At 38.6% G+C, this 27,505-nt stretch overlaps 1 protein-coding gene across 6 annotated transcripts in view; it reads right to left on the reverse strand.

Annotated features, from left to right (window-relative positions):
- Positions 1-27,505, reverse strand: part of ATL2 (atlastin GTPase 2) — a 70,450-nt gene that overhangs the window by 35,551 nt on the left and 7,394 nt on the right. For 3 of the 6 annotated variants that reach the window (XM_040224656.1, XM_040224655.1, XM_040224658.1), the window contains exon 2: positions 3,432-3,676. The exons of the other annotated variants lie outside the window; for them this stretch is intronic. In XM_040224656.1, the coding sequence (XP_040080590.1) occupies positions 3,432-3,676 (245 nt within the window). The remainder of the gene's footprint in view (positions 1-3,431; positions 3,677-27,505) is intronic. 6 annotated transcript variants of the gene reach the window in all.

The raw sequence follows: 27,505 nt of genomic DNA on the forward strand, positions 1-27,505 counted from the left end.
CATTTCCAAGTCTTAATCTCAGATATTACTAGCCTTAGAGAAAAAAGTGAAACCAAGTTCAACATCCCATATACTGATCCTGATATAGTTGTGCTTTTGGCAAATTATATGAAGCAGCACATATAATCCTTAAAGATAGTTCCTACTCTTGATCTCTGGAAGAAGTTCTGGGAGCAGCTCTTAAAATGGAAAAGAATAAAAACTATAGATAACTCCCCTTAAGAGGCCACTAAAAATTATGATATAAACAGAGTCAAAACTCTTACTTATTAAGCACAGATACCAGTGGGCAGCAAGAAAAGTTATCAGGCATGTACTCCTGTCAGTCTATTTCAATTTCTCAAGTAAACAATGAAAAGTAAACACTTAAAAAAGAACAATTGAGTGTAAGTATATAAATGGACCAAACATCATCTGACATAATAGTTTTTAGAATAAAGGCTCTGGCATCAAATTGCCTGGCTTGGAATCCCAGCTGTGCCACTTACTCTGAGTTTCATTCTTCAACTCCAAGCTGAAATACTAATACAACTCCATAGTGTTACTGTGAATACTGAGATAATACCTACTAAATGCTTAGTAACCAGAATACCCAGAAATCAATAAAGATTCAAAAACTGTTATGTGAAAAGATAATATGTGCCTCCTCATAGAAGAAAATATCATCTATGAAATGCTCTTCCCAAAGAAGTCAAATCTGAGTCTGACCTAGGTTCAACTAACAATTTACAGGAAATTCACAAAACGAACAAGAAAACTGCACCACTCAGGTAAAATCAGCAAACCCAGAATGGGAAACTCTGTAAGACCAACAATCAAATTTTTTAACAAATAAGTTTACCAAGAAAAAGAAATGGAAGAAAATCTTAAAAGAATTAAAATCACTTTTTGCTAAAAATTATTAAGTACATGGGCATTCACTGTCTACTTTTACACATTAAAAATTGTTCACAGAAGTTTTTTAAAAAACAAGGAATGATTAAAAATAAATTTTAAAAATAAATATTTTAAAAGGGAAGCAATTCTATAAAGGATTAAGAATCCTTATCTAAAACAGCTCCCATTACTTAGTGTTCAATATATCCCAAAAATTAAGTTTTACTAATTTAATTCTACTACATTACGTTTCTACCTTCCTCAACTGATTCTTGAAATTGGAATCACTTTCATATGATCACTTGATCAACATTTTTCTAGCAATTCCTACTGACAACAGAGTAATCTACTTTTCTTTGGAAACATGTGAAGCAAAAATCAGCTTATTAGAACTTATTAAGATTATCCCCTGACAATTAAATGGATTGAAAAAAATGTATAATTATATAATGGAATATCAAAGTAACAAAAACAATGGACTATCACAGATATAAAAACATGGGTACTTCACAGGTATGTTAATGAAATAAACCAAACATAAACCCATATCATTTCATTCATGTGAAGTTCAAAAACAGACAAAATTAGCCTGGGGTGAGAGTTCAGAATAGTGGTTACCTTTGAAGATATTAGCTGAGAAGGCTACAACAATGTGTAAGGTTTACACTATTAGTTCAGAGATAACAAATATGACACATGTGTGGGCAGCTACTCCCCCTCTGAACAGCCACTACTAACTGATCAGAGATCAAATAAGAAATTGTACCTAAGGTGAAACTTGCTAGACAAGTGATCTAAGTTTCCTTCCCCTTCTAACATTCAATCTGTCACCTACTTGGAATCAAACACACTTGCAGTGAACAGCTCAGACACAGACAGATACAATATACACAAGCTACCTTAAGAAGTTAGAGCCTCAAAATACAGAAATTCATCATCTTTAAATGTAGTCTTTTTTTCTTTTTTTTTAAAGAATAAGTCATTATACATTTCTCTATTTCAGATGTAAAATTCTGGAAAATAATCAAGTTTAAGTGGAAAAACTTAACCGTATCTTTCTCAACTCCCAATTTCTGCAAAGCAGTGTTCTTTAACATGAACATCCTCAGGTGTATTTAAGTATGCCTGAAGAGATTCCTACAAAAAGAATACTGAAAAGCTTCCTGGAAAATCAACTAGGAATGTTTGCCTTATTACTTAATCTCAAGGTACATACACAGCCAGTTACAGATTTTACACAGAATTCGTAAAGATGTACACCACGACAGATGTTTAGACAATTACATAATTCTAAGTGTTATTTCCAGCACCTTCATGTGGCCTTCTGAACATTTAAAGCCTCTTCCTATAAAGCCGTCCCCCACTAAGTGTTCCACTCCAAAATTTCAATTCCTCCTTCTTGGTTCCTATCAAACTCTCATTCCCTCAGCCCAACTTTCAACTATTAGAAAAATATTCTGACTCAAGTCGGGGGGGGAATTTTTTTTTTTTGCTCTTTTTCCAGAGGAGAAAGTCGAAGTCAGGGAAAGGGAAGGAAATTAACAATTGTCTGGAAAATAACAACTGTTCAAAAAGTGAAAATAGAAAGGGTGATTCATTAGTCAAAATAGAAAATAAGTGCTTACTATGGGACAAAGGATGAGATGGCTGGATGGCATCACCGACTCGATGGACGTGAGTCTGAGTGAACTCCGGGAGTTGGTGATGGACAGGGAGGCCTGGCGTGCTGCAATTCATGGGGTCGCCAAGAGTCAGACACGACTGAGCGACTGAACTGAACTGATGGGCCAATTACTGTGCCAGGCACGAGAGAGATGTTAATCAAGATAAGGCCACTCCTAACAGAGGTTACACCAGCCAGGAAAAATAAGTAACCAAAGTAGTATCAATGTAACACATGACCTGAGCCATATAGTCATAACATAGTCTTAGAAATCATGGAAGGCTTCCAAAGAAAAGATAAGCCAACAACAAAGCAACATCTGAGAGAGAATATGACGTAGTCAAGGAACTGCAAAAACGACAGAGGCAAGGAATGAGGGTTAGAGATCATGGAAGGCCATGGAAGTCAATTTAAGAAACTGAATCTTACCTCAAAAAGAAAAGTTCTCTAAAGGAGACTTATTTGAGGAGCATAAGTATACCTTTTCAGAAGTCTCTATCAGCCTACTTCTCCCATTACTGCAAAGGTGATCAAGAAGGGGAAGGTGTGAGGAAATACAAAAAAGGAGAGACTGAACAATACTCAGGAAATTTAAAGTGTACTGAGACATTCTGAGTTAGGGTTACAATGCTTGGAACACACTGAACACAGGTGCGCCATCATATGACTCCATATGCCCTACCTGCAAAGAGGAATCACAGGGAGAGGAGATGAGGAAGAATCAAGAGCTCAAACAAGCTTACATTACTGTCTTAACTGAGAAGTCTTATCAAGAACTGTATTTTTTCAAACTAAACATACAGCTCTTACTGCTTTTTATCTATTATTTTTAAAAAAGACTGGTTGGTAATTTTTGTTTTTAACTTGGTTCAATTTAAAAGACACTATTCACCTTGTTATACATATATCTAAGCATGAAGTCCAGTAGAAATGATTTCCCTTTACGAAAAGCTCCTGCCACGGATACCACTACTATGTTTAGATCTCGTATGTGCTCCTGTAGTAATATCTGCTCCAAAGCTTCTTCATCAAGCTCAAAGTTATGGTCATCTTCATGTGCAAGAACAATCTGTACTGGACATGGTTTCTTCATAACCTCATCAGAGTTTACTAGGTCATCATCTTCATAATTCTCACCTAAAGTTAAAAAAGAGAGAAAACAGGTTACTTTAATTTCTGCACTCTAAACTTTTTCCTAAAGGACCACAACTAAAGCAAAATTTCAAATAACTTCTCCCCCGTTATAGGTCACTTGGAAATAGTTACAAAAGTGATGCTCAAATACATACTGAACGTCTCACTCCCTCTGTAATATTAGATAGGACCAAGAATACCAATCACTTTCCTACTATATATACAGATAAGCAGCAATACTAAATATGGCTCAATTAAGTCTTAACAGCTAAATGTGAGCAGCACTGTTCTTGAACACTGTATTCATCCATAAACAACTTCTGCTACTGGATGCACACAGAAACTATCAATTTCACCTGATCATTCAGATTCCATTCTTCCTCCCAGATTCACTTGGAAATAATTCCAAATTACAAAGACTAAAATATATATATATATTTATGTGTGTGAATATATATAAACATATACATATATATATAATTGTTAAGATCCTAATAAGTTTTCCAAAATGGCACATGATAAAGCTAATGGGTCCTAATTTAATAAAAGTTACCTAAAAGAATAACCTTCCTTATTAAAACAGAGCACATGATTAATGTTTCAGTGGAAGACACAAAGAAACAAGGACAATTAGTGAGGGACAGAGTTTCATTTGCCTCTAGGACCCTTTCTCACCAAACACCATAGACAGCCCTTCAAAATTACATAACTCCTAAGAAACAGCTAGCTCAGTTGGTAAAGAATCTGCCTGCAATGCAGGAGACCCCAGTTCAATTCGTGGGTTGGGAAGATCCCCTGGAGAAGGGAAAGGCTACCCACTCCAGTATCCGGGCCTGGAGAATTCCACGTACTATATAGCCCATGGGGTTGCAAAGAGTCGGACACAACTGAGCAACTTTCACTAAGAAACAGCTACATAAACTCTTTTGTTCACCCAGCACACAACAAGAAATTAACCTCTGCAGAAGAACTTTACTGAATAGTGATGAAAAAGTAACAATAGAATATGTAACAGAAGAGAGAATTTTCTAAAGTTTAGGTTTCTATTTTGTTTTTTTAAACCCACCAAATAGCTAGTTTCGGCTTCCCTGGTGGCTCAGTGGTAAAGAACCTGCCTGCCAATGCAGGGGACGCAGGTTAAATCTCTGCGTTGGGAAGATGATCTGGTAAAGGAAATGGCAACCCACTCCAGTATTCCTGCCTGGGAAACCCCATGGACCGTGGAGCCTGGTGGGCTACAGTTCATGGGGTCACAAAAGAGTTGGACATAACTTAGTGACTCAACAACAAACAGCTAGTTTCAGAGGCTATGTACAATAATACCTGCCTTCCTTCCCTAAAACTGCTTGGTCCCACTACCACACTCCTGGGACATCTTATCCTTTCCCACTTCAGTGTCTTTAAGGGACTCTCCCCCTTGAGCTTGTCTACTAAGTGCCAGTTTCCAATCTAAGGAAATATATGGCATCTACTACGTTCAACGCAATGACAGCCTCTCCTCTCAGAGGAGACGACAGCCAGTCCACTGAGGAATGGCACATTATTAGTGTGCCAGTATCAGTCCACAAAGACACTATTCTCAGAGCAAAGACCACATATCTACATTAATGAATTTTTAGTCTCTTTACAAAAAGAAACATCTAGCTTATGTGATTTCCAAAGACTATTAGAGACTTTGGGCTTCCCAGGTGGCAAAGAGATAAAGAACCCACCTGCCAATGCAGGTTCAATCACTGAGTGGGAAGATCCCCTGGAGGGGGAAATGGCAACCCACTCCAGTATTCTTGCCTGAAATATTCCACGGACAGGGGAGCCTGGCGGGCTACAGTCCATGGGGTCACAAGGAGATGGACACGATGGGGTGACTGAGTATACATGCACATTAGAGCCTTCACCTTCACTTCATGAGGCACATTTAACTGTACAACATAAAAGCAACACTATTTCAGAAGGTGCTGCCAACAGGAACAATACAAAGACCAAGCAATTTTAAAGAATTAGGGTGGCATTAGTGGTAAAGAATTTGCCTGCCAATACAGGAGACATAAGAGATGCAGGTTCAGTACCTAAGTCAGGAAGATCCCCTGGAGGAGGGCATGGCAACCCACTCCAGTATTCCTGCCTGGAGAATCACACAGACAGAGGAGCCTGGCGGGCTACAGTCCATGGGGTCGCAAAGAATCAAACACGACTGAAGTGACTTAGCGCGCACACACACACACGAAGACCAAGCAATTTCAAAGAATTTTAGAAAATAAAAGAAAGCAATATTTAATTAAAGAGAATATTACCACTGCTTGTTTCAATGCTATAAAGATATAGCCAGGTATGCTATCTAAATGCACGAAAAAGTAAACTTCCCAGGAAAAGTCTAATGCAGTTAAATTCCAATTTAATGTATCATTAGGTGAGTCTAGATAATTACCACACAGTATGCAAACTGTGATTAAAACCTTCAAGCCTAATTAGTAGTTAAGAATGAACCAGGAAGCAAAACTGTCTAGATATGTCTCTTAACTTCTCTGTGCCTGTCTTCTCATCTGTAACATGGGGATAGTCACAGCACCAACCTATTAAGTCATCAGGATTCAATGAGTTGAAATATGCTTAATACAGAGGAAGCATTATATGTGCTTGTCATAAGGTAACAGTAAATGGCTCAGGGGTAAAGAATCCACCTGCCAGTGCAGGAGACACAAGAGATGACAGTTGGATCCTTTAGTCTGGAAGATCCCCTGGAGAAAGGAAATGGCAACTCACTCCAGTATTCTTGCCTGGAAAACTCTCATGGACAGAGGAGCCTGACAGGATACACCCATAGCGACGCAGACAGTCAGACATGACTGAGCACACACTGCACTGTAATTTCACAATAATCAGTCCCATAGGAGAAGCTTTTATTTGCAACCTTAGAATGCTAAGTCTCTACCGTCACCTTTAATTGACCAGTGTCGCTATGTAACAACATCACCATCTACCCATTTGCAGGTACACACCTGAGGCCTGTCCGTGATACAGTTCTCCCTTTCCATACCCCTAAATCTAACCAAGGTCTTAAATCTGTCTTCACTCAAAATCTCTACTGATACCATCCTTATTCTCATCACCACCATCTGTCAGGGAAATTAAACAGTCTTGTTTAGGCTTCAGAGACAAAGCAGAGTAGGCCTCTGACCTGGCTTCTAAACTGCCTAGACAGTGCCTGATCTGCGAGTGACAGGGAGTGACTGCCTGCTCTGAGTACAAGACTTTGCAGATAAAAGGGGGAAGAGTTTTGAGATGGCTGAGCCCCAGAAGGGGGTCTGGCCAACCAAGCCTCAGGCTTAACAATGTTCCCAGTTTTACAAGACAAAACAAAGAGCATTAACAGGAAACTAGGCTTGCAATTTGGTCACAGATTGATTATGGTATCAGTTTGCATCCTGGGATTACAAATGGGAACCCTGAACTGCAATCTTTGATATCTCACCCACGGAGTGGATGCCTGGAACCTTTTCCCAATTGGGACTCCAGATGTGCTGTGTCACGAGACTTCCTAGCGTTGTTTACGTCTGGATGTTGGTCAAACCCAATTAGGTGATGTATCCTCTGCTCTATTTCTCTTTTCTTTTAATGTTAGTATATTCTCTTAATGTTAGCAACCTAGATAGCATATTGAAAAGCAGACATATTACTTCGCCAACAAAGGTCCGTCTAGTTAAGGCTATGGTTTTTCCAATAGTCATGTATGGATGTGAGAGTTGGACTGTAAAGGAAGCTGAGTGCCGAAGAATTGATGCTTTTGAACTGTGGTGTTGGAGAAAACTCTTGAAAGAGTCCCTTGGACTGCAAGGAGATCCAACCAGTCCATCCTAAAGATCAGTCCTGGGTGTCCATTGGAAGGACTGATGCTAAAGCTGAAACTCCAATACTTTGGCCATGTCATGAGAAGAGCTGACTCACTGGAAAAGACCTGATGCTGGGAGGGATTGGGGGCAGGAGGAAAAGGGGATGACAGAGGATGAGATGGCTGGATGGCATCACCGACTTGATGGACGTGAGTGTGAGTGAACTCCGGGTGTTGGTGATGGACAGGGAGGCCTGGCATGCTGTGATTCATGGGGTCGCAAAGAGTTGGACACAACTGAACGACTGAACTGAACTGAATGTTAGCTAGATAATTCTCTAATAAATATTTGTATTATTTATTTATATATAATAAGTGGTTTATTTTAACAAATCCTTTAAACTCAAGACAAAAGTGAAAGCAAAAACACCATCCTAGCTCACTTAAAGTGGAACCAAACTGGTCTCCCTTCTTGCCCCCTCCTCCAGTCTAATCCTCACAGAGTAGCAACTACTAATATTAAATGCACATGTGATTAAGTTACTCTCGTTAAAATCACTGTTACATGAAAAGTAAAATAAAGTAAAAATAAAATTTTTTTAAAAAAAGAGAGAGAGGCTCTCTGTCCAAAAAAAAAAAAATGATATTTTTTAGAAGGGTAATGACTTGATTTTAAAAAACAAAATTTTATACACAGAATGGTTAATTTAATAAAACTGATAAAATACAAACATTTAATTAAAATTTTTAAAAAATCACTGTTACAGAGGATTAACAGCTAAAATCGTACACGTGCCTCATAAAATCCTGTTCAGTTCAATTCAGTTCAGTCGCTCAGTCATGAATGACTCTTTGTCACCCCAAAGGCTGCAGCATGCCAGGCTTCCCTGTCCACCACCAACTCCTGGAGCTTGCTCAAACTCATGTCCAATGAGTCGGGGATGCCATCTAACCATCTCATCCTCTGTCCGCCCCTTCTCCTGCCTTCAATCTTTCCCAACATCACGACCCTTTCTATTATTGAGTCAGTTCTTTGCATCAGGTGACAAAGTATTGGAGCTTCAGCTTCAGCATCAGTCCTTCCAATGAATATTCAGGACTGATTTCCTTTAGAATGGACTGGTTTGATCTCCTTGCAGTCCAAGGAACTCCTAAGTGTCTTTTCCAACACCACAGTTCAAAGCATCAATTCTTTGGCAGTCAGCTTTCTTTATGGTAGCTCACAGGTTAAAGCGTCTGCCTGCAATGCGGGAGACCTGGGTTCCATCCCTGGGTTGGGAAGATCCCCTGGAGAAGGAAATGGCAATCCACTCCAGTATTCTTGCCTGGAGAATCCCATGGATGGAGGAGCTTGGTGGGCTACAGTCCATGGGGTCTCAAAGAGTTGGACACAACTGAGCGACTTCACTTTCACTTTTCTTTATGGTCCAATTCTCACATCCATACGTGATTACTGGAAAAACCATAGCTTTTGACTAGATGGACCTTTGTCATAAAACCCTGTACTCACTGCCAAATCTCTCCTGCCCCATTTGGTGCTATTTTCCCCTCTGTAAACTACAAATAAACAAGCTAGCCCTTTTTCAGAGTCTTATGCCACTAAACTCTTTCTAGACTCATATTTCACCATGCTATTCCTCTGTATGGAATACTCTTTCCCATGTTGTTCCCCTAATTAATTCCTTAAGCCTCAGTTTAAATGTCACTGCCTCATGAGTATCTTCTCCCAAGGTTCCTAGTCCTCCTACACTCCCCCAAATTTTATCCACCCATCATTTGAATATTTATGTAAGTGCTTATCTATTATATGTCCCCCCTAGATTACCAACCCTTGCTTAACACCCTCAATTAGCTTCCCACTGTAACCGGAAAATAGAGGGGGGAAAAAAAAAATCTTCTAAGTTCCTGATCACAGCCTCCACAGTTCTGGGCAATCTAGCCCTCCTGCTGTTCCTTGAATAGGCCAAACCTGTTCCCCACCTTAAAATCTTTGTCTTTATTCTTCCCTGTCTGGAAAGCTCTGTCCCTGGAAATTCAAGTGGCTTGCTTCTCCATCGTTAGGTGTCACTGCAAATGTTATCTCCTCCATGTGGCTTTCACTCTGTCTAAATTACAGATCCTATCCATCACTTTAACAGAACAGGGTTTTTCTCCCCAGAGCCTTTTTCAGTATTTAAAAATGACCTTTTTTCATTCATTGACATGTGTCCATCATAGCTCCTCCTCCCGCATAGAAGGTGCAAGCCACCAAAAAAAGGATCCTAATCACCCTGTTGACTACTCTTGCTCTTAGCGTTTAGAAAACCGCCTAGCACCCAGCAAGTGTTTAATAAATATTTCTTGAATGAATGAAACGTACATATTTTACTCAGGAGTTTTACACATGCCTCTTCCCACCCATTTTATAAGCAAATTTAACAATCATATAATTAGTTTGGGGAAATACTTCTAGCAACTCAAGAGTAGTATATTCATCACAAAAATCACAAATAAAGGTACAAAGATCTAACAAATAATACATTTTAACTAAAAAGACCCTGGAGTAGGAAATGGCAACCCACTCCAGTAGTCTTGCCTGGAAAATTCCATGGACAGGGAACCCTGGTGGGCTACAGCCCATGGGACCACAAAGAGCCAAACACAACTGACCACATACTCATGTGCACAACTGAAAGGAACTCAAAACCAGTAAGTGCTAAAATATCACAATGACCAAATTTGGAGATTGCTGATTTTGTTAAAAACCAACAAGTAGTCTTACCTTTAATGTAAAGAAAGCATTAGTTGGTTTCTTAAAAATAAAAACAAAAACTAACCACTTGGCAGGAAATCTTTGTTAAGCTGAAATTTCACCTAAATTAATTGATTACAGTAGCCTGTTTTCCTTTAATGTCATGGATAAAGATAGACACTACAGATACACAGGCAGCATATTTGTCACTATTTCTGTCAACAGACGTCTAAAACGGAAATGTCGCCAATACTGCAAAGGTTCTCTGGAGCACAGCAACATACATGGCTCAGCTGACTTCACTCCCACCACACCTGCTCTACCAAGTCTGGACTAAAGACAGGCGAAGTCTTTCAGTCATCAAATACTGATATAGGACACTGAGGGAAAAAAATTAAGAATTACATGCAAATTTATTTAGAATACCTGTAAATATTAATAGTGATCACCTACAACTGCAAGTCTTTTTAAATGTAGCATTACTTAAGATTTTAAACTGAAGTTAAATTCTATGCAGAGAATACTGATTTCATTTCCACTTTTCAATACTAAGAGATTGCTGGGAAAGTAGGTTTCAGCCCGCCAATATAGTTTACCTAATATACTTAACCTATTTGCTACAAATACTTAACCTATTTGCTACAAAGCCTACAAAAGAAAAAAAAAAGACACTACCTTTGTTTAAAAACAAAAGTCAGTATTTACCAAGGGTTGGGGAAAACAGAGATGAGTAGGTGGAGCACAGAAGAATTTTAGGGCTATGAAACTGTTGCTGCTACTGCTAAGTCACTTCAGTCGTGTCCGACTCTGTGCGACCCCATAGACGGCAGCCACCACGATCCCCCATCCCTGGGATTCTCCAGGCAAGAACACTGGAGTGGGTTGCCATTTCCTTCTCCAATGCATGAAAGTGAAAAGTGAAAGTGAAGTCGCTCAGTCGTGACTTCGCGACCCCATGGACTGCAGCCCACCAGGCTCCTCCATCCATGGGATTTCCCAGGCAAAGTACTGGAGTGGGGTGCCATTGCCTTCTCCGATGAAACTGTTAGGTAGGTAGAATAGAGAAAAGGAGTCCAAGATGACGGTGGCTAAAAGACAAGGAAGGGAAAAGCCCACAAAAATAGAACAAAAGAAGGTCCGAGGATTGGAGTGAGGACCTCAGGTAAAATAAACAACACTCCTGGCTGGCCCAGTTTACATAGGACAGGCCCAGGGAAAGATAAACATATAAAAAAAGGAGCCAAAGCTAGCTCTCTCTCTCCCCCACCCCACGCTGGGACGCTCTTCTCCTCATGTCTTTGGATCGATGTACTCTCACGCCTCGAAGATGGATTTTCCTGCTATCTTCTAAATAAAATAGAGCTGTAACACTGAGCTGTAACACTGATTTGTCTAAGAGCTATAACATGGTCCATCTGAGACCTGAGAGCTATAACATGGTCTATCCAAGACCTGAGAGCTGTGACACGCCGAGAGGGCTTTAATGTCCGTCAGTCCAAATCTCTGTTGTGACGAGACAAAGAACCGAGGAACATACACTCGAGTGACAAAACTAATGTTAGAGATATGTCATACATTTGCCAAAACCCACAGAATATACAACTCCCAAAGTGAAACCTACTGTAAACTCTGGACTTCGGATGATAATAATGTGTCAATGGAAGTTCGCTGACTGTAACAAATATACCACTCTGGGGTGGGATGTTGGTAGGGTTGTAGGTGTGTGAGGAAGTGGGGGGGCCCCAACACTCTCCTTTGTGCTCTATTTTGCTGTGAACCGTTTTAAACTGCTTTAAAATGTAAAAGTCAATTATTAAAAAAAAAAAGACACCTATCATTTTGCCTTTTTTTGGCCGTTGAACCATACTTTATCTTATATTTGCCAAATTTATGCATTCACTACATATTCCAACAGGAAAAGTGACACTTCAGGACTGACCTAAGTACATTTGAAAACTTCAAGCTTAATTAGAAGCTATGACAATAAAAGCTGCTGTAAATCTACATTACAATAAAATGCTACTAGCATTAGATTACATCAACCCAAAACTAAACTTGTAGAAAGAGAACCAAGTAAAAAGTATTTCACTTTTCAGAAGCAATGAAAGTATATTTTAAGTTATTATTCACATTCCAAATAAAAACTTAAAACAAATTTTTATGGAAAGTGGCCTGGATTCAGTGCATTTAGTCTATTTACAAAAATTAGTTATTCAACAAAACCAAAGTGATATTTTGGTGTCTGGTATTTATTTGTTCCACATCTACACTCTGTAACAAAATAAAAATAGTGTATAAGTACATATAAGTCACTCCCGGTCACTCACAGACCAGGCAGTGTCCAGGCAGTTTAGAAGCCAGGTCATAGGCCTACTCTGCTTTGTCTCTGAAGCCTAAACAAGACTATACATTTAATTTCCCTGACAGATGGTGGTGATGAGAATAAGGATGGTATCAGTAGAGATTTTGCGTGAAGACAGATTTAAGACCTTGGTTAGATTTAGGGGTATGGAAAGGGAGAAATGTATCAATGGACAGGCCTCAGGTGTGTACCTGCTCAAAAGTTTATTTCAGCACATATTTTAAAAGCTTTAAAGAGGTTATGTCATGGTAAACCTATTTTAGATATTTATTACAAGAAAATAAATAAAGATGCTAACAAAGATATACAAGTTGGTTTATCAGTGTTATTTATGGTAGGGAAAATTAATGCTGAATGTCTCTGTCTCAAAATATTAGGGCAGTTTCCAGTTTTAACTACATACTGACATATTATGCAGCTTTAAAACACATATACACATTTAAGAAATTAAAGATATCTTTAAGACTGGTATAAAATCACCAGGAAAAAGGCAGATCACAAAGTAGTACAAATCTCCCCCAATTCTGTTTTGCTTTGTTTTTAAAAACACAGGCTCACTTGGGAGTTGCGGTGGGAGACAGAAACAACATTTGAGGCTTCTTCTTTCAGTCATTAGAATAACTGCTACCAGACTGGCCCTCCGTCACAAACTATAAAACTAAACTAAATATACAAGGCATCTTTTTTCAAGCACTGAGCAGAGAGAAGAATCCTTGGGAAAAGATCACACACACACACACCCCATCCATGGTGACTCTGCGTGCACATGCACACACACACAAACACACACACATCCATCCACAGCCACTCTCTGCCTAGGAACGATTTCCTAAACCTAGAGTGGAGAACCAAAGCACAAGCAAGGATCTGAGTTCAGGACTACTAAAGGCAGTGGGATGGGAAGCTGTGAGACAGGACAGAGAGAAAGGAACTGTGCAGGAGTATTCACTGGAAGGACAGATGCAGAAGCCGAAGCGCCAATACTTGGCCACCTGATGTGAAGAGCCATTAGAAAAGACCCTGATGCTGGGAAAGGCAGAAAGCAGGAGGGGATGGCAGAGAACAGATGTTTGGATGGCATCACCAACTCAATGGACATGAGTCAGAGCAAACAGGAGATGGCGAAGGGCAGAGAAGCCCACCATCCTGCAGGCCACGGGGCCGCAAAGAGCCCGACACGACTGAGACCAAACACCACCAACGCAGAGGCAGAGCCTGGAAGTCCCAGGCCAAGGGCAACAAGCTTCACAGGCACAGGGGAACATGCTGCACAAGGCTCACCAAAAAGCAGCAGCCACAGCGTTGTAAGAGGAACAGAGATACCAGAAGTCAAACTGTACTGGGACACTGGGACATTTTGGCCCAACCACTGTGGTGGGCAGAACACCTCAGGCAGCAAGCTAAAACACCAGGAAGGCCGTATCTTAGATTCAAAGCCCACGCTTATCTATTTTAAGGACTACTGAAGATCCACCCAAACAAAGCCTAACACCAAGACCTGAAAAGAGAGGAGACACTTTGGAGATTTAGTATCCCCAAGTTAGGAGGATTTCCTCTAAGCTTTCTACAGAGTCATACTAAAAAGATACAAAGTCAAGCATATAAAAGGTCAAGAGCAATTAGTAACTGAACTTTGAAGTGAGTGAAGTCGCTCAGCCGTGCCTGGCTCTTTGTGACCCCATGGACAGTGGCCTGCACCAAGCTCCGCCATCCATGGGATTTTCCAGGCAAGAGTACTGGAGTGGGTTGCCATTTCCTTCTCCAGGGAATCTTCCCGACCCAGGGATCGAACCCAGGTCTCCCGCATTGTAGACAGACGCTTTACCATCTGAGCCACCAACACAAATTAGACAACAGAATCCAGAATCTCCAGAATGCACAACATACAATTAAAAAACATGATCAGAAATCATTAGAAATGCAGAGAAGAAAATGTGGCCCACAGTAAAGAAGGAAAAAAAAAAAAGCAGTTGCAGAAAACAATCCTGCAGTGGCCCAGATGTTCAACAAAAGCTTTAAAGACATTACAAATATGTTCAGTAAGCTCTTAATACGTGAATAGTTAGGGAGTTTCAGCCAATAAATAGATGAATAGAAAACGAATATTCTAGAGCTGAAAAGTACAAAAATTAAAATGAAATATTCACTGGACAGACTCTGGCCACCTGATGAGAAAGAACTGACTCCTTAGAAAAGATCCTGATGCTAGGAAACACTGAAGGCAGGAGGAGAAGGGGACGACAAAGGGTGAGATGGTTGGATGGCATCACTGACTGGATGGACATGAGCTTGAGCAAGCGCCGGGAGTTGGCGATGACAGGGAAGACTGGCATGCTGCAGTCCATGGGGTCGCAGACAGTCATACATGATTGAGTGACTGAACTGAACTGAGTCAAATGTTACTAAACTTGGTGTCAGAGACTTATATATCCAACAAGCAAACCTCAAATAGGGTAAACACAAAAAGAAAACCACATCAGTCAGAGGGCTAAAAACCAAAGATAAATTAAAGGGAAAATTTTTAAAGAAGTGATGTGGTGAAGAAAGTGAAAGTCACTGAGCGGTGTCCGACTCTTCGAGACCCCATGACCTATACAACCCATGGAAATCTCCAGGCCAGAATACTGGAGTGGGCAGCCATTCTTTTCTCCAGGGAATCTTTCCAACCCAGGAATGGAACCCAGGTCTTCCACAGGATTCTTTAGCATCTAAGCTACCAGATGGTAAAGGGAATAATTCAAATGACTACTTTTCATCAGAAGCAATGGAAGCCAGAAGACAACAAAATAATATCTTTAGAGTGTTTAAATTTAAAAAAAATGCCAATTGAGACTTCTATATTCAGAAACTATTGTCAAAAAATGAAACCAATATACAGACAATGAGCAAAAAAGCTACACAAATTTGTCACCAGGAGATATGCATCACATGAGATGCTAAATGATGTTCTTCGTTCTTCAAGCTGAAAAGAAATTATACCAGATGGAAAGCCTCCTCACTCCTTCCTATAGTATCCATAGTAGCAAATAAATGGATACAAAAATTAAAAACTGGTTGTTTCTCCACAAGTAATGTCCTTAAAAGATAATTGATCAGTTAGAACAAAAATATAGACTGCAATGTGGGGTTTATAAAGTATGTAGAAGATTTTTAAAAATTATGACAAATACATGGGGACAAATAAATTAAATTACATTCTAAGGTTATTAAGATTCTGAAGTGGAAAGCGATAAAAACACTGATTCCAAATGGACTTTGATACATTACAGATGCATACTATTGGCTCTAGCACAATGACTAAAAAAGGAAAGTATAAGCTAAAAAAGACAATAAGGAACCAAAATGAAACACTAAAAAATATCCAATTAACCCAAAGAAAAAACAAGAACAAATGAAAAAAGGATCAAATGGAAAACAAACAGCAAACAAACTTACATCCAGTTAAAGTTAATATACTAAACATTCCAATGAAAACACAAGAGATGGTCACACTGGGTAATAAAAGCAAAACTGTATACTGTTAAAGAAGCAGCTCTTTTAATATAAAAGCAGTGATCAGTTCAGTTCAGTTCAGTCGCTCAGTCGTGTCTCTTTGAGACCCCAAGAATCGCAGCACACCAGGCCTCCCTGTCCATCACCATCTCCTGAAGTTCATTCAAACTCACGTCCATCGAGTCCATGATGCCATCCAGCCATCTCATCCTGGGTCGTCCCCTTCTCCTCCTGCCCCCAATCCCTCCCAGCATCAGTCTTTTCCAATGAGTCAACTCTTCGCATGAAGTGGCCAAAGTACTGGAGTTTCAGCTTTAGCATCATTCCTTCCAAAGAAATCCCAGGGTTGATCTCCTTCAGAATGGACTGGTTGGATCTCCTGGCTGTCCAAGGGACTCTCAAGAGACTTCTCCAACATCACAGTTCAAAAGCATCAATTCTTCGGCGCTCAGCCTTCTTCACAGTCCAACTCTCACATCCTTACATGACTACTGGAAAAACCATAGCCTTGACTAGACGGACCTTAGTTGGCAAAGTAATGTCTCTGCTTTTAAATATGCTACCTAGGTTGATCATAACTTTTCTTCCAAGCAGTAAGCGTCTTTTAATTTCATGGCTGCGGTCACCATCTGCAGTGATTTTGGAGCCCAAAGAAATGAAGTCTGACACTGTTTCCACTGTTTCCCCATCTATTTCCCATGAAGTGATGGGACCGGATGCCATGATCTTCGTTTTCTGAATGTTGAGTTTTAAGCCAACTTTTTCACTCTCCTCTTTCACTTTTATCATGAGAAAGTGAACTCGCTCAGTCGTGTCCAACTCTTTGCGACCCCATGGACTGCAGCCTCCCAGGCTCCTCCATCCATGGAATTTTCCAGGCAAGAGTTCTGGAGTGGGTTGTCATTTCCTTCTCCAATCAAGAGAAAGGTTGAGAGTAAAAGGTAGGAAAAAAGATACATATACAAATAACCATAGGAAAAACAATGCAGCTGTAAGAATGTCAAAGTAGATGTAGAGACTAAAAGTGTTTCTAGATATAAAATGGAGCACCATCAGAAAAACATAATAACCCTAAATAAGAGACTTAAACTACATGGATTAAAGAGAAAAACAGACAAATGCATATTCATATTTGGAGATAACAACCCTGTCTCAGTAACTACTATATGGAGACAAAAAATGACCAATATACGATAGGCCTGTCCACACGAGAAATGAGTCACATAGGTAATTTTTAGTTTTCTTTAGTCACATTAAAAAGTAAAAAAGCAGCAAATAATTTTAATTTATGCAACACACATATTCTCATTTTGACTCAAAATCAGTGTTTTAAAATTAAGGTATTTACATTTCTCTTTCATACTGTCTTTGAAATTCACTGTGTATTTTACACTTATAGCACCTTTCAACTCAGACATTAAATGCTTATCAAAAATACATGATCACTTAGATTTCATAAAATCTACAAATGGATAAGATTTACATACACAAGGTGTTCCCAACATAAGTTTTCCAATAACTGAATCAAATTCCAAACAATCATTTTCCATTCATATGTAAACCTATACTGACAAAATTGTTTTTAAAACATAATCTAAAATGAAAATTTTAAACTCATTTCTTTAGTCACAGTATCCATTTTGCTTTAATACGCATGTCCTTGACTGAGGCTGATCATTTTTCTATGCATATTTGTTTCCTCTTGTATGAACTGTCTATTCATAATCTAGGCAGCTTTAAGAAAACACACAGTCATAAACTGTAACCCAGAAGTTACTTTAATTCTATGTTTAGTCGCTAAGTCGTGTCTGACTTTTGCGACCCCATAACTGTAGCCCACCAGGCTCCTCTGTCCATGAGGTTTCCCAGGCAAGAATACAGATTGGGTTGTCATTTCCTCTCCAGGGGATCTTCAAGACCCAGGGATTGAACCCACGTCTCCTGCTTGGCAGGTGGATTCTTTACCATTGAGCTACCAGGGAAGCCCCTTAATTCAACAGTAGCAAATTATTAAATGCTTAAACAGTATATTTTGCAGATAGTTTTTTAAATTCAAAAAAAGTCATGTGCCGCTTGCATATTTTAGAGCACAGAGGGGTACCTTGTATACAACACATAATTTAACGCTGAAAACTAATTGAAAAGATTTAGTTGATATACAGTTGCTTGCATAATATATCAATGATTTACTTCTTACAGAATGCTCAGTCAAGAATGTTTTGTTTCAATTTAACATTATAAAGCAAACCGTGTTTTTCCCATTAGAATAACTGTGGTTCTCTCAGCTGAATGGGGTTAAAAAGCTGGAACTGGCTATAAACAGACAACAGAACTGGTTAAAGTCCCATTGCTGCCTCTCTTACAGACATATAAACAAAGCCTCAGAAAGAAATGGATTTTCAATAACCCTCCTCCGCTTCCATGACCTTTATTACAATTAATATTACCACAATCAGGGTCAAAATTCAAATTTATAACTATAAACACTGTGAACAACTCAAAATTAAGGATCATTGGCTAATGAGCTAAGGTTAATAATCCAGCAAAAAAATCTGGATTCGGTGCTCAACACAAATACATACTTTGCTCTCTACTTTTTGCATATTTTCTTCAAACTCTGGTACTTTTTTGCTTTAACTATGATCTCAAAAAATATATATATATAAATCACCAAAAAAAAAATCTTAAGTAAAAAAATTGTCACTCTAGAAATAAAGGATGGCATTTAAATCTACAGAAGTGATATATGAAAGAGTACGAGTTATCTTCCAGGTTCAAACTATCATGTTCAACAAAATACAGTTGTGAAAGACAAGAAAATATAACTGAAAGCCGCAGAGATCTGTAGGTCAGTACAGTCACCAGTCTTTCTGTTAAAATGGACAGGCTGGTTATCGATGTGGGAAAACTTGATAGCGTATTATGTATCAGCAAATCCACAAAACTCTGAACCAAATAAGTGAGCTATCAAAGGAAAAAGTTTTTAGCTTAAAAGACGGTTTGAGAGGTTTAGGAAGAAAACTGGCACTGAAAATTCAATGGAAATGTTAAGTGCCACTACAGATGGACTGAAGAATTTTCCCATAATGTTAGCTGAAATTTAGGAAAGAATTAACTAACTGAATCACTAACATCAACAACCAAAAATTTTCAGGAAGTGAATGCATAACTAAAGCCAAGAAAGATACAACAATGCATAGTTTCAAGGCAAATTTGACCTAATTGTTAGAATCTCACTCAAAATAGTTCAGCTAGAAAGCACTTTCAAAGCGGAAAAAGCAAGTAATCACTGGAGACATTTGCTATTCAAAGTTTTAAAGAATCGCCAAGAAAAATATGAAACTATCTTAATATTAATTTTGGAAATAATTATAAGATCTTTGGAATAATGCAGACTTAACTTGCTAAAGCAAATTCTACCAAAGAATGAAGGACTCCTGACTTGCACTTTATCTTGCTCTTAAGAAGAGGTTGGTTATAGGGAATTCCCTGGCAGTTTGGTGGTTAGGACTCCTTGCTTCCACTGCAGAAGGCACGGGTTCGACCCCTGGTCCATCTAATAATTCAGCCAACCTAGTTTAAGAAAAAATATTCCTTAAAAGGTTGCATTAGCAGTAAATATATAATCATTGTTTAGTTGCTAAGTCCTGTCTGACTCTTTTGCGACTCCATGGACTGCAGCCCACTAGGCTCCTCTGTCCATGGGATTTTCCAGGCAAGAGTACTGGACTTGGGTTGTCATTTCCTTCTCCAGGGGATCTTCCCAACCCAGGAATGGGACCTAAGTCTCCAGTACTGGCAGGTGGATTCTTTACCACTGAGCCATCAGGGAAGCCATATGATCATTACTAAGTAATAATACATTCATTTATTTATATGTTACGTGTCTAGTTTATATTCTTAATCATTATGCCTGAAAAATTTTTGTCCAATTTTCTTTTCATTTTCAAGATCAAGCATGATATAGAAAGATTCCCTAAAACAAAACTCAATTGGAAATAAAACACACTTATAGGAACTAATGATCTGACTTAAGACTACTTATCCAGGAAACAATTTAGTAGGAAGGTCTTAAAGAAAATCCAGGTAGTCTTCATTCCCTAGAAATGAGGACTTCAAAAGGCAGCAATGCACGAAGACTACTAAGACAACTGAGTGAAAAGCAAAGGGGACAGATTACAATGGATAGATTAACCCACCCTTAACATCACAAAGCGGAGAAGGCAACGGCACCCCACTCCAGTACTCTTGCCTGGAAAATCCCATGGGCGGAGGAGCCGGGTAGGCTGCAGTCCATGGGGTCACGAAGAGTCAGACACGACTGAGCTGCTTCGCTTTGACTTTTCTCTTTCATGCATTGGAGAAGGAAATGGCAACCCACTCCAGTGTTCTTGCCTGGAGAAACCCAGGGACTGTGGAGCCTGGTGGGCTGCCGTCTATGGGGTCGCACAGAGTCAACACGACTGAAGCACCTTAGCAGCAGCAGCAACATCACAAAGAGACTATCAAAAGTTTCATGGATATCATGCGAAATGCCGGGTTAGATGAAGCACAAGCTGGAATCAAGATTGCCAGGATATGCAGATGACATCACCCTTATGGCAGAAAGCAGAGAAGAACTAAAGAGTCTCTTGATGAAAGTGAAAGAGGAGAGTGAAAAAGTTGGCTTAATATTCAACATTCAGAAAACGAAGATCATGGCATCCAGTCCCATCACTTCATGGTAAACAGATGGGGAAACAATGGAAACAGTGACAGACTTTATTTTTGGGGAGCTCCAAAATCACTGCAGATGGTGACTGCAGCCATGAAATTAAAAGACGTTTGCTCCTTGGAAGAAAAGCTATGATGACCAGCCTAGACTGCATATTAAAAAGAGGAGACATCACTTTGCCAACAAAGTTCCATCTAGTCAAAGTTATAGTTTTTTCAGTAGTCATGTATGGATGTGAGAGCTGGACTGCAAAGAAAGCTGAGCACTGAAGAACTGATGCTTTTGAACTGTGGTGTTGGAGAAGACTCTTGAGAGTCCCCTGGACTGCAAGGAGATCCAACCAATCAATCCTAAAGAAAATCAGTCCTAAATATTCATTGGAAGGACTGATGCTGAAGCTGAAGCTTCAATACTTTGGCCACTTGATGTGAAGAACTGACTCACTGGAAAAGACCCTGATGCTGGGAAAGACTGAAGGTGGGAGGAGAAGGGGACGACAGAGGATGAGATGGTTGGATGGCATCACTGACTCAATGAACATGAGTTTGAGTCAACTCCAGGAATTGGTGAGGGACAAGGAAGCCTGGCTGCAGTCCTTGAGGTTGCAAAGAGTTGGATACAAAGTGACAGAACTGAACTGTGATGTATCAGAAACCAAAAGATACCACCAAAGACACTGTGTTTGAGGAAAATTTTTAAAAACATCAAACTTATCAAGCCTCTACATCTAACTATGGGAAAGAAAAGAGACACATTCACTACCACCACAGAGATGGAGTCAGGAAACGAGAATATAGGAAATTTCACTGCAAGCAAACCTGGACAAAAAATTGAAAAAAGAAAGGGGGAAAAAGAGAAGGAGACTCAAGAGCCCTATCAACCAAATGCAGGGCCTTGTTCAAGCAAAGCAACTACAACAAACCTGAAGCAATCAGGGAGATACGAACTCTGGATATTTGGTATTAAAGAATTATTTTTCTAGCACAGTAATAGTACCAAGGCTATTTCTTTAAAAACCTTTACTCTTTTAAAGACACAGAACATTCATATAATCTGTTATTTGCTTCAAAGTAATCTGGTAGGGAGGCTGGGTATGGAAAATAGATAAAAGAAAGTGGCCATTATATTGATAATCATTTAATCTTGGAGATGTACATACACAGGTTTCTAACGTTGTTCTCTTCTGTACATATCTGAAATTTCCCATAATAGTAAGTTTTTTATGTGGTGAGGCTAATAAAGGCTTTATTAGGAAATGAAGTAGATCTAAGTACAAAAGATAGAAATATAGACCAGAGCTATTAGAAGTGAGAAAAGGTCTCTCAAACTGTACTTCTCAATCTTTCTGCTACTTCCACAGCATTTTAGTGACTGGGAGGGGCAGGATGGTGCCATGAAAGATTAAAACAAAAAAGGTAATTCTGAGTATCTCCAATAGTGACAAATTCACTCCTTTGTGAATCAATTCCTATGAGTCCTCATCACACCAAGATATCATGGTTAAACAATAAATATTTTTTTAAAAGAACTCAAGAAACAGCTTTCTAAATTGGAGAGGGGGACATTTTTAAACTCCTTACAAGGTGTTTACGCATAAAGGGAATATATGAACACACTCCCCAGAATGTCAATAAATTTTAAGGCATTCAAGTTCTAGTACAGATGCTTAAAAATTAGCCTCCATATTTAAAATTAAATCTAATATATCACTCACAGGGGCTTTAGAGATTATGCAGCCAAACTCACTCATTTTTAAGACAAGGAAAACACATGATTGGACCACCGTGTGGAGGGAGACCTGACTGTAGTTTTATTTAGTGTTATTTCCTCTACATTAGTGTTTCTCAAACTTTTTAAATGCATATGAATCACCTGGCTCTCCTCAAAATGAACATTCTGATTCAGGCAATCTGGGCAAGAGGCTGAAACTGCATTTCTAACTCCCAACATGATAATGTTGTGATGCCAACACTGATGGTCCTCTGAACAGAGTACTGATGATCATGGTATTGTACAGGTATTTAGAAAGTAAAGATCATTCATTTTATTTTATTTCATGTAGTTTCCAGTGGTGCTAAAGTTTTCAGTAAAGGAAAACAGGTTTCAAGCTATGCTATAATCCTCCATTTTCCTGGGAGACTGCTAACCACTCTAGTTGAGCTACTCTGGATGCTGTATAAAGTGGAAAGAATCAGTGTACATAGACACTCCTACTTCCAAAATATAAAAATTTTTCTAATTTGTTAATATGATATACAGCTAGGGTTGTAAAGTATTGGTCTGGAGCCATCATCAATCACCCGGTGAGCTTTTAATTAGCAGGCTTCCCTTTCCCTGCCCAAACAGATGCAGCCCAGAATAAGCATACTGACAAAGACATAAACTTGGACTTCAAAACAAACTTTTTTAAGAAGAGAAGTAGCTATTAGCCAAACAGGTACCACAAAAAAGAGTTTAACAATTTGCTCCTATAAAATACTGTTATTAATAACTTACAGTTAAATTTCTCATAAAACTGGAACTATGATGCAAATGGTAAAAATAAAAACTTTAAAGACTCCAAGAGACCTTCCAGTAATGTCATACATCAGATACTTTCCCCCATCAGCTTTGCCCATCTGACCAACGAGACCATCCTAAATCACCAAGCTTTAAAAATACTTTTAAAGAGCATATACAGTAGTTCATATTTCCTTTCTTCATTACTCTCAAATCATGAGATAAACAAAAAAATGTTTTCCTATAAGACTCAAACATTATTTCCCACTTGTAATCTACTGTTTCCACAGTAACCGGCAGTTATGACATAGAATCTTTGCTGTTTCCATTTAAAGAATACTGAACAACCCACTTCAGTATTCTTGCCTGGGAAATGCCATGGGCAGAGGAGCCTGTCCATGGGGTCGCAAAAGAGTTGGACACAACTTAGCAACTAAACAACAAGACTATGCTAAAAATATTTTCAAGAATGAAGGATATTTTCTTATTGCCACTGCTGTTTTAAAAATAGGATTTAAAAAAGATAAATTTAGTATGCCCAAACATTGTTAATAAAAGACAAAGTAACTAAAAGTTATTTCTCTGGGAGACAAAAATGTTGTTCAGTCATGTCTGACTCTGCAGCCCCATGGACTGCAGCACACCGGGCTTCCCTGTCCATCGCCAACTCCCAGAGCTCGCTCAAACTCACGTCCATCGAGTCGGCGATACCATCCAGCCACTGCATCCCCTTCTCCTCCTGCCTTCAGTCTTTCCCAGAATCAGGGTCTTTTCCAATGAGTCAGCTCTTCACATCAGGTGGCCAAAGTATTGGCTTCTGATTTAAAACTGTTCATTATATACTCACTTCTAATTTAAAACTGTTCATGTTATCAAACATGATTTGACTTTGGTTGGCTTTTAAATTTATATAAAACAAAGCTGATTTTCCTCAATATGGAGGATTTAAATTATTCCCCACACTGAGCAAACAATAAAATCTGAATCTATTAAATGCCTTTTATGCATTTATCTAAATAGAAGAAGAAAGATGTAAAATAGATCACAAAATATTTCTCTCGGAGTTTATATCAAATAATAACCAGCTCTTAAAACATACATTTAAATATACGTGCAAATACCTTAAGATTAGCAAATTTTCAACTGAAATTAAATTAGATTATTTTTAAAAAGGCAGTTTATGAAGTGAATTTTGTTGACTAGTTAAGAAACGCTAGAATAAATAATGGCTTGGGAGGCTCTAAGCCACAAGACAGAAAGAAATTCAGAAAAATTCTATTTAGGTTCTGCAACTTAAAAGTCCTCAGGAGGAAAGGACTTTCCTAAAGGAAAGTCTTACAGAAAATCTCACCCAAGTCACCCCAAGGGGCCTGCATCTTTTGTACCTTTAAAAAAAAAAAAAGAATGGGAAGACACACTTTTGTTGTGTGGTACACTATTTTAGAGAATTTGAGTAAACAGTATTGAAGCTTTTTCAATTTAGATAAGTTATTTACATGCCAGAGGAATTCTTATCCAAATGCACAGAAGAGACATGGTTCCTTTTCAATGGAGGACTGTCTCTAACTGCAAAAAAAAATCTGGAACCTAAATATTTACTGATAAATAAACTATGAAAGAGAATTAAAATTAGTGCATAAGATCCAAATGTGTGAGGTGAAAAATGTTAATCACTCAGTCGTGTCTAACTCTTTGAGACCCCAAGGACTATAGCCCACCAGCCTCCTCTGTCCATGGAATCCTCCAGGCAAGAGTATTGGAGTGGGTTGCCATTCCCTTCTTCAGGGGATCCTTCCTGACGCAGGGATAGAACCCAGGTCTCCCACATTGCAGGCAGATTCTTTACCATCTGAGCCACCAGGGAAGCCAGTGCAATAGAGAAAAATAAAACCAGTTAAGGGAAATGAAAACAGGGGTTGCCATTTTATAAAAGAACAGTCAGGCAAGGCTCCTCTAATGAGACATTTGAACAGAGAAGTGAAAGAACTGGGTATCTGGGAAAAGAGATATTAAGAATTTTCTCATTCCTTGAAATAACTTACTGTATGAAATAATTTTAGATGTGGTACCTTTTACTTTAGAAGAGAGAAAAACACTTAGAATGCCTACTCTATGCTAATAACTATATAATCCTCAAAAGCAGCTAAGAGTTTTCTTATCTGTATGAAGGAGAACACTGAGGTTTGCTTAATGTAAACAAAACCTAACATTTTGAAGTGGTCAGATCACAATGTACACCCAGTTGTTGTAACTGTCAGATCCATCATTCTCCAACTATGCCAAATGAGCATGTTTGTTAAACAAACTCAGAAGTGAATTCTTATGTGCTCAAGATCTTTATAAAGTTAAAAAAAAAAAGTTACCAAAAATAGTTTGTTTAAAAGCAAAAAAGTTTATTTCTCATTTTTATAACAAATCTTAGCATACAGCAGTCTTTCTCTTTATTTTTTCAAAAAATTTCCTTGTCAAAACTTAATCATTTATAGTTAACAAATCATTTATACAGTCCCCCATTAGGGAAAAAATTTTTTCTTCATAAAACTTCTAGAAGGGTAGGTTTTAATTGAAGACTTTAAAAACATAAGATGCAATAAAATTATACTTTCCCATCTTTGGTAAGATATTCATATATAGGTATATGTAAACAAATATGCAACTTACTGTTTCATATTCACTGATTCCAACAATGCTCAGCGATGTGTCATGAAGATTCTCTCAACCTAACTACTTCAGACTAATCATCAGAGAGCAAGGCACTACTGCTAGACACTAGAGAAGTACAATTTGCTACTAAAAGTCCTTACTCTCAAAGTTCTGACACAAACAAGTATAAAGTGACAGTATAATGAGAAAGAGATAATATGGGAATATTTAAACCAGGGTTATCAATGAACATACCCTGGAGAAGGCTGCATTTCTCTAAGTCATGAGAATCAGATTAAGCTCACCTTAATTTAAGCTAGGACTTCTCTGGTGGTCCAGTGGCTAAAATGCACTCCAACGTAGAGGGTCTGAATTCAATCCCTGGTCAGAACTAGGTCTCACATGCAGCAACTAAAGATACTGCATGCTGTAACAAAAATGGAAGATCCCATGTGCCACAACTAAGACCCAGTGCCACCAAACAAATTAAAAAAAAAAAAAGAATAAAGAAAGTTTAAAAATGATAAGCATTAGCCTGAGGAGAGCCATGGAAAATTCTGAAGCAGAGTGATAGGATCAAAGCTGTGCTGCACAGATAAATTGAAAGTGATGAGTGAGTAAGAAGTATAATAATGAGAGTCTAAAAACAGGGAAATCAGATATAAGGCAAACGAAGGAGCCTGAGTATAAGGTGAAACACTCAAAGTCAAGAGGTGACAGTAAAAATAGAAAGTGATGCATGCAAGAGCTAGCTAGCTTCAACATCCTTCTTTAGAGTAGGCAACAGATAATACCAAATTATTCCATATTTTTTATAAGGGACATTCTCTTCTCTGTAAGCCTTTACAAAGCGACAAAGCACACTAAATTTCCATTTCCAAAAGTACTGTTGGTACAGTGACTCCAAGATTTTTTAATACAGCAATCAGGAATCCAACAGAACCAGAGGATGCTGCCTTAATTTAGGCAAATGGTTTAATCATTCACTCTGAAGGCCTCCAAACTAACTCCACAGTAAGACAAAAGATATTAAACTCACAGAAGAGCTACTGAAATTTGGGGTAACAAGCTAGCAAAGAAGTTATTTAAAAAAATACATTCAAGCTTAAATAGGCTTTCCATGACAAATCTCAGACAGGTATCTGTCAAGTCTCTGGAAACAAGACACTACGTTCCACTTTGCTTCAACTCTCAACCTCAGATGACTTATTACAGCAGCAGTTTAAAGAAAGGAAAGCAAAGAATATACTCAAATCCCAACCATGGCTCAGTGCAGGCAAAATCCTACTAAAAGCAGGGGTAAAAAGGAAATAGGGCCAAAAAGGGACAAATAACCATCTTTCCAGCTAGATAAAATGTGATTAATTTGAAAAAAACAAACGGGGTAAGAGTGTCAAAGGTTCTCACTATCCTCTCCTTTGTTCTTTCTCTAAGTTTGGCAATTTTAGAGTAAGTATCAAGATTTCTTACGGCAGAGAAATACATACATAATCAAAAATAGAGGCAGGGAGCACACATCTTTACAGTTTTTAGGTACATCTGAGGGGGCTATTCAGACAGTTTTT

Source organism: Oryx dammah, unplaced genomic scaffold (genome assembly GCF_014754425.2).
Source record: "Oryx dammah isolate SB20612 unplaced genomic scaffold, SCBI_Odam_1.1 HiC_scaffold_25, whole genome shotgun sequence".
Classification (NCBI taxonomy): Eukaryota; Metazoa; Chordata; class Mammalia; order Artiodactyla; family Bovidae; genus Oryx; species Oryx dammah.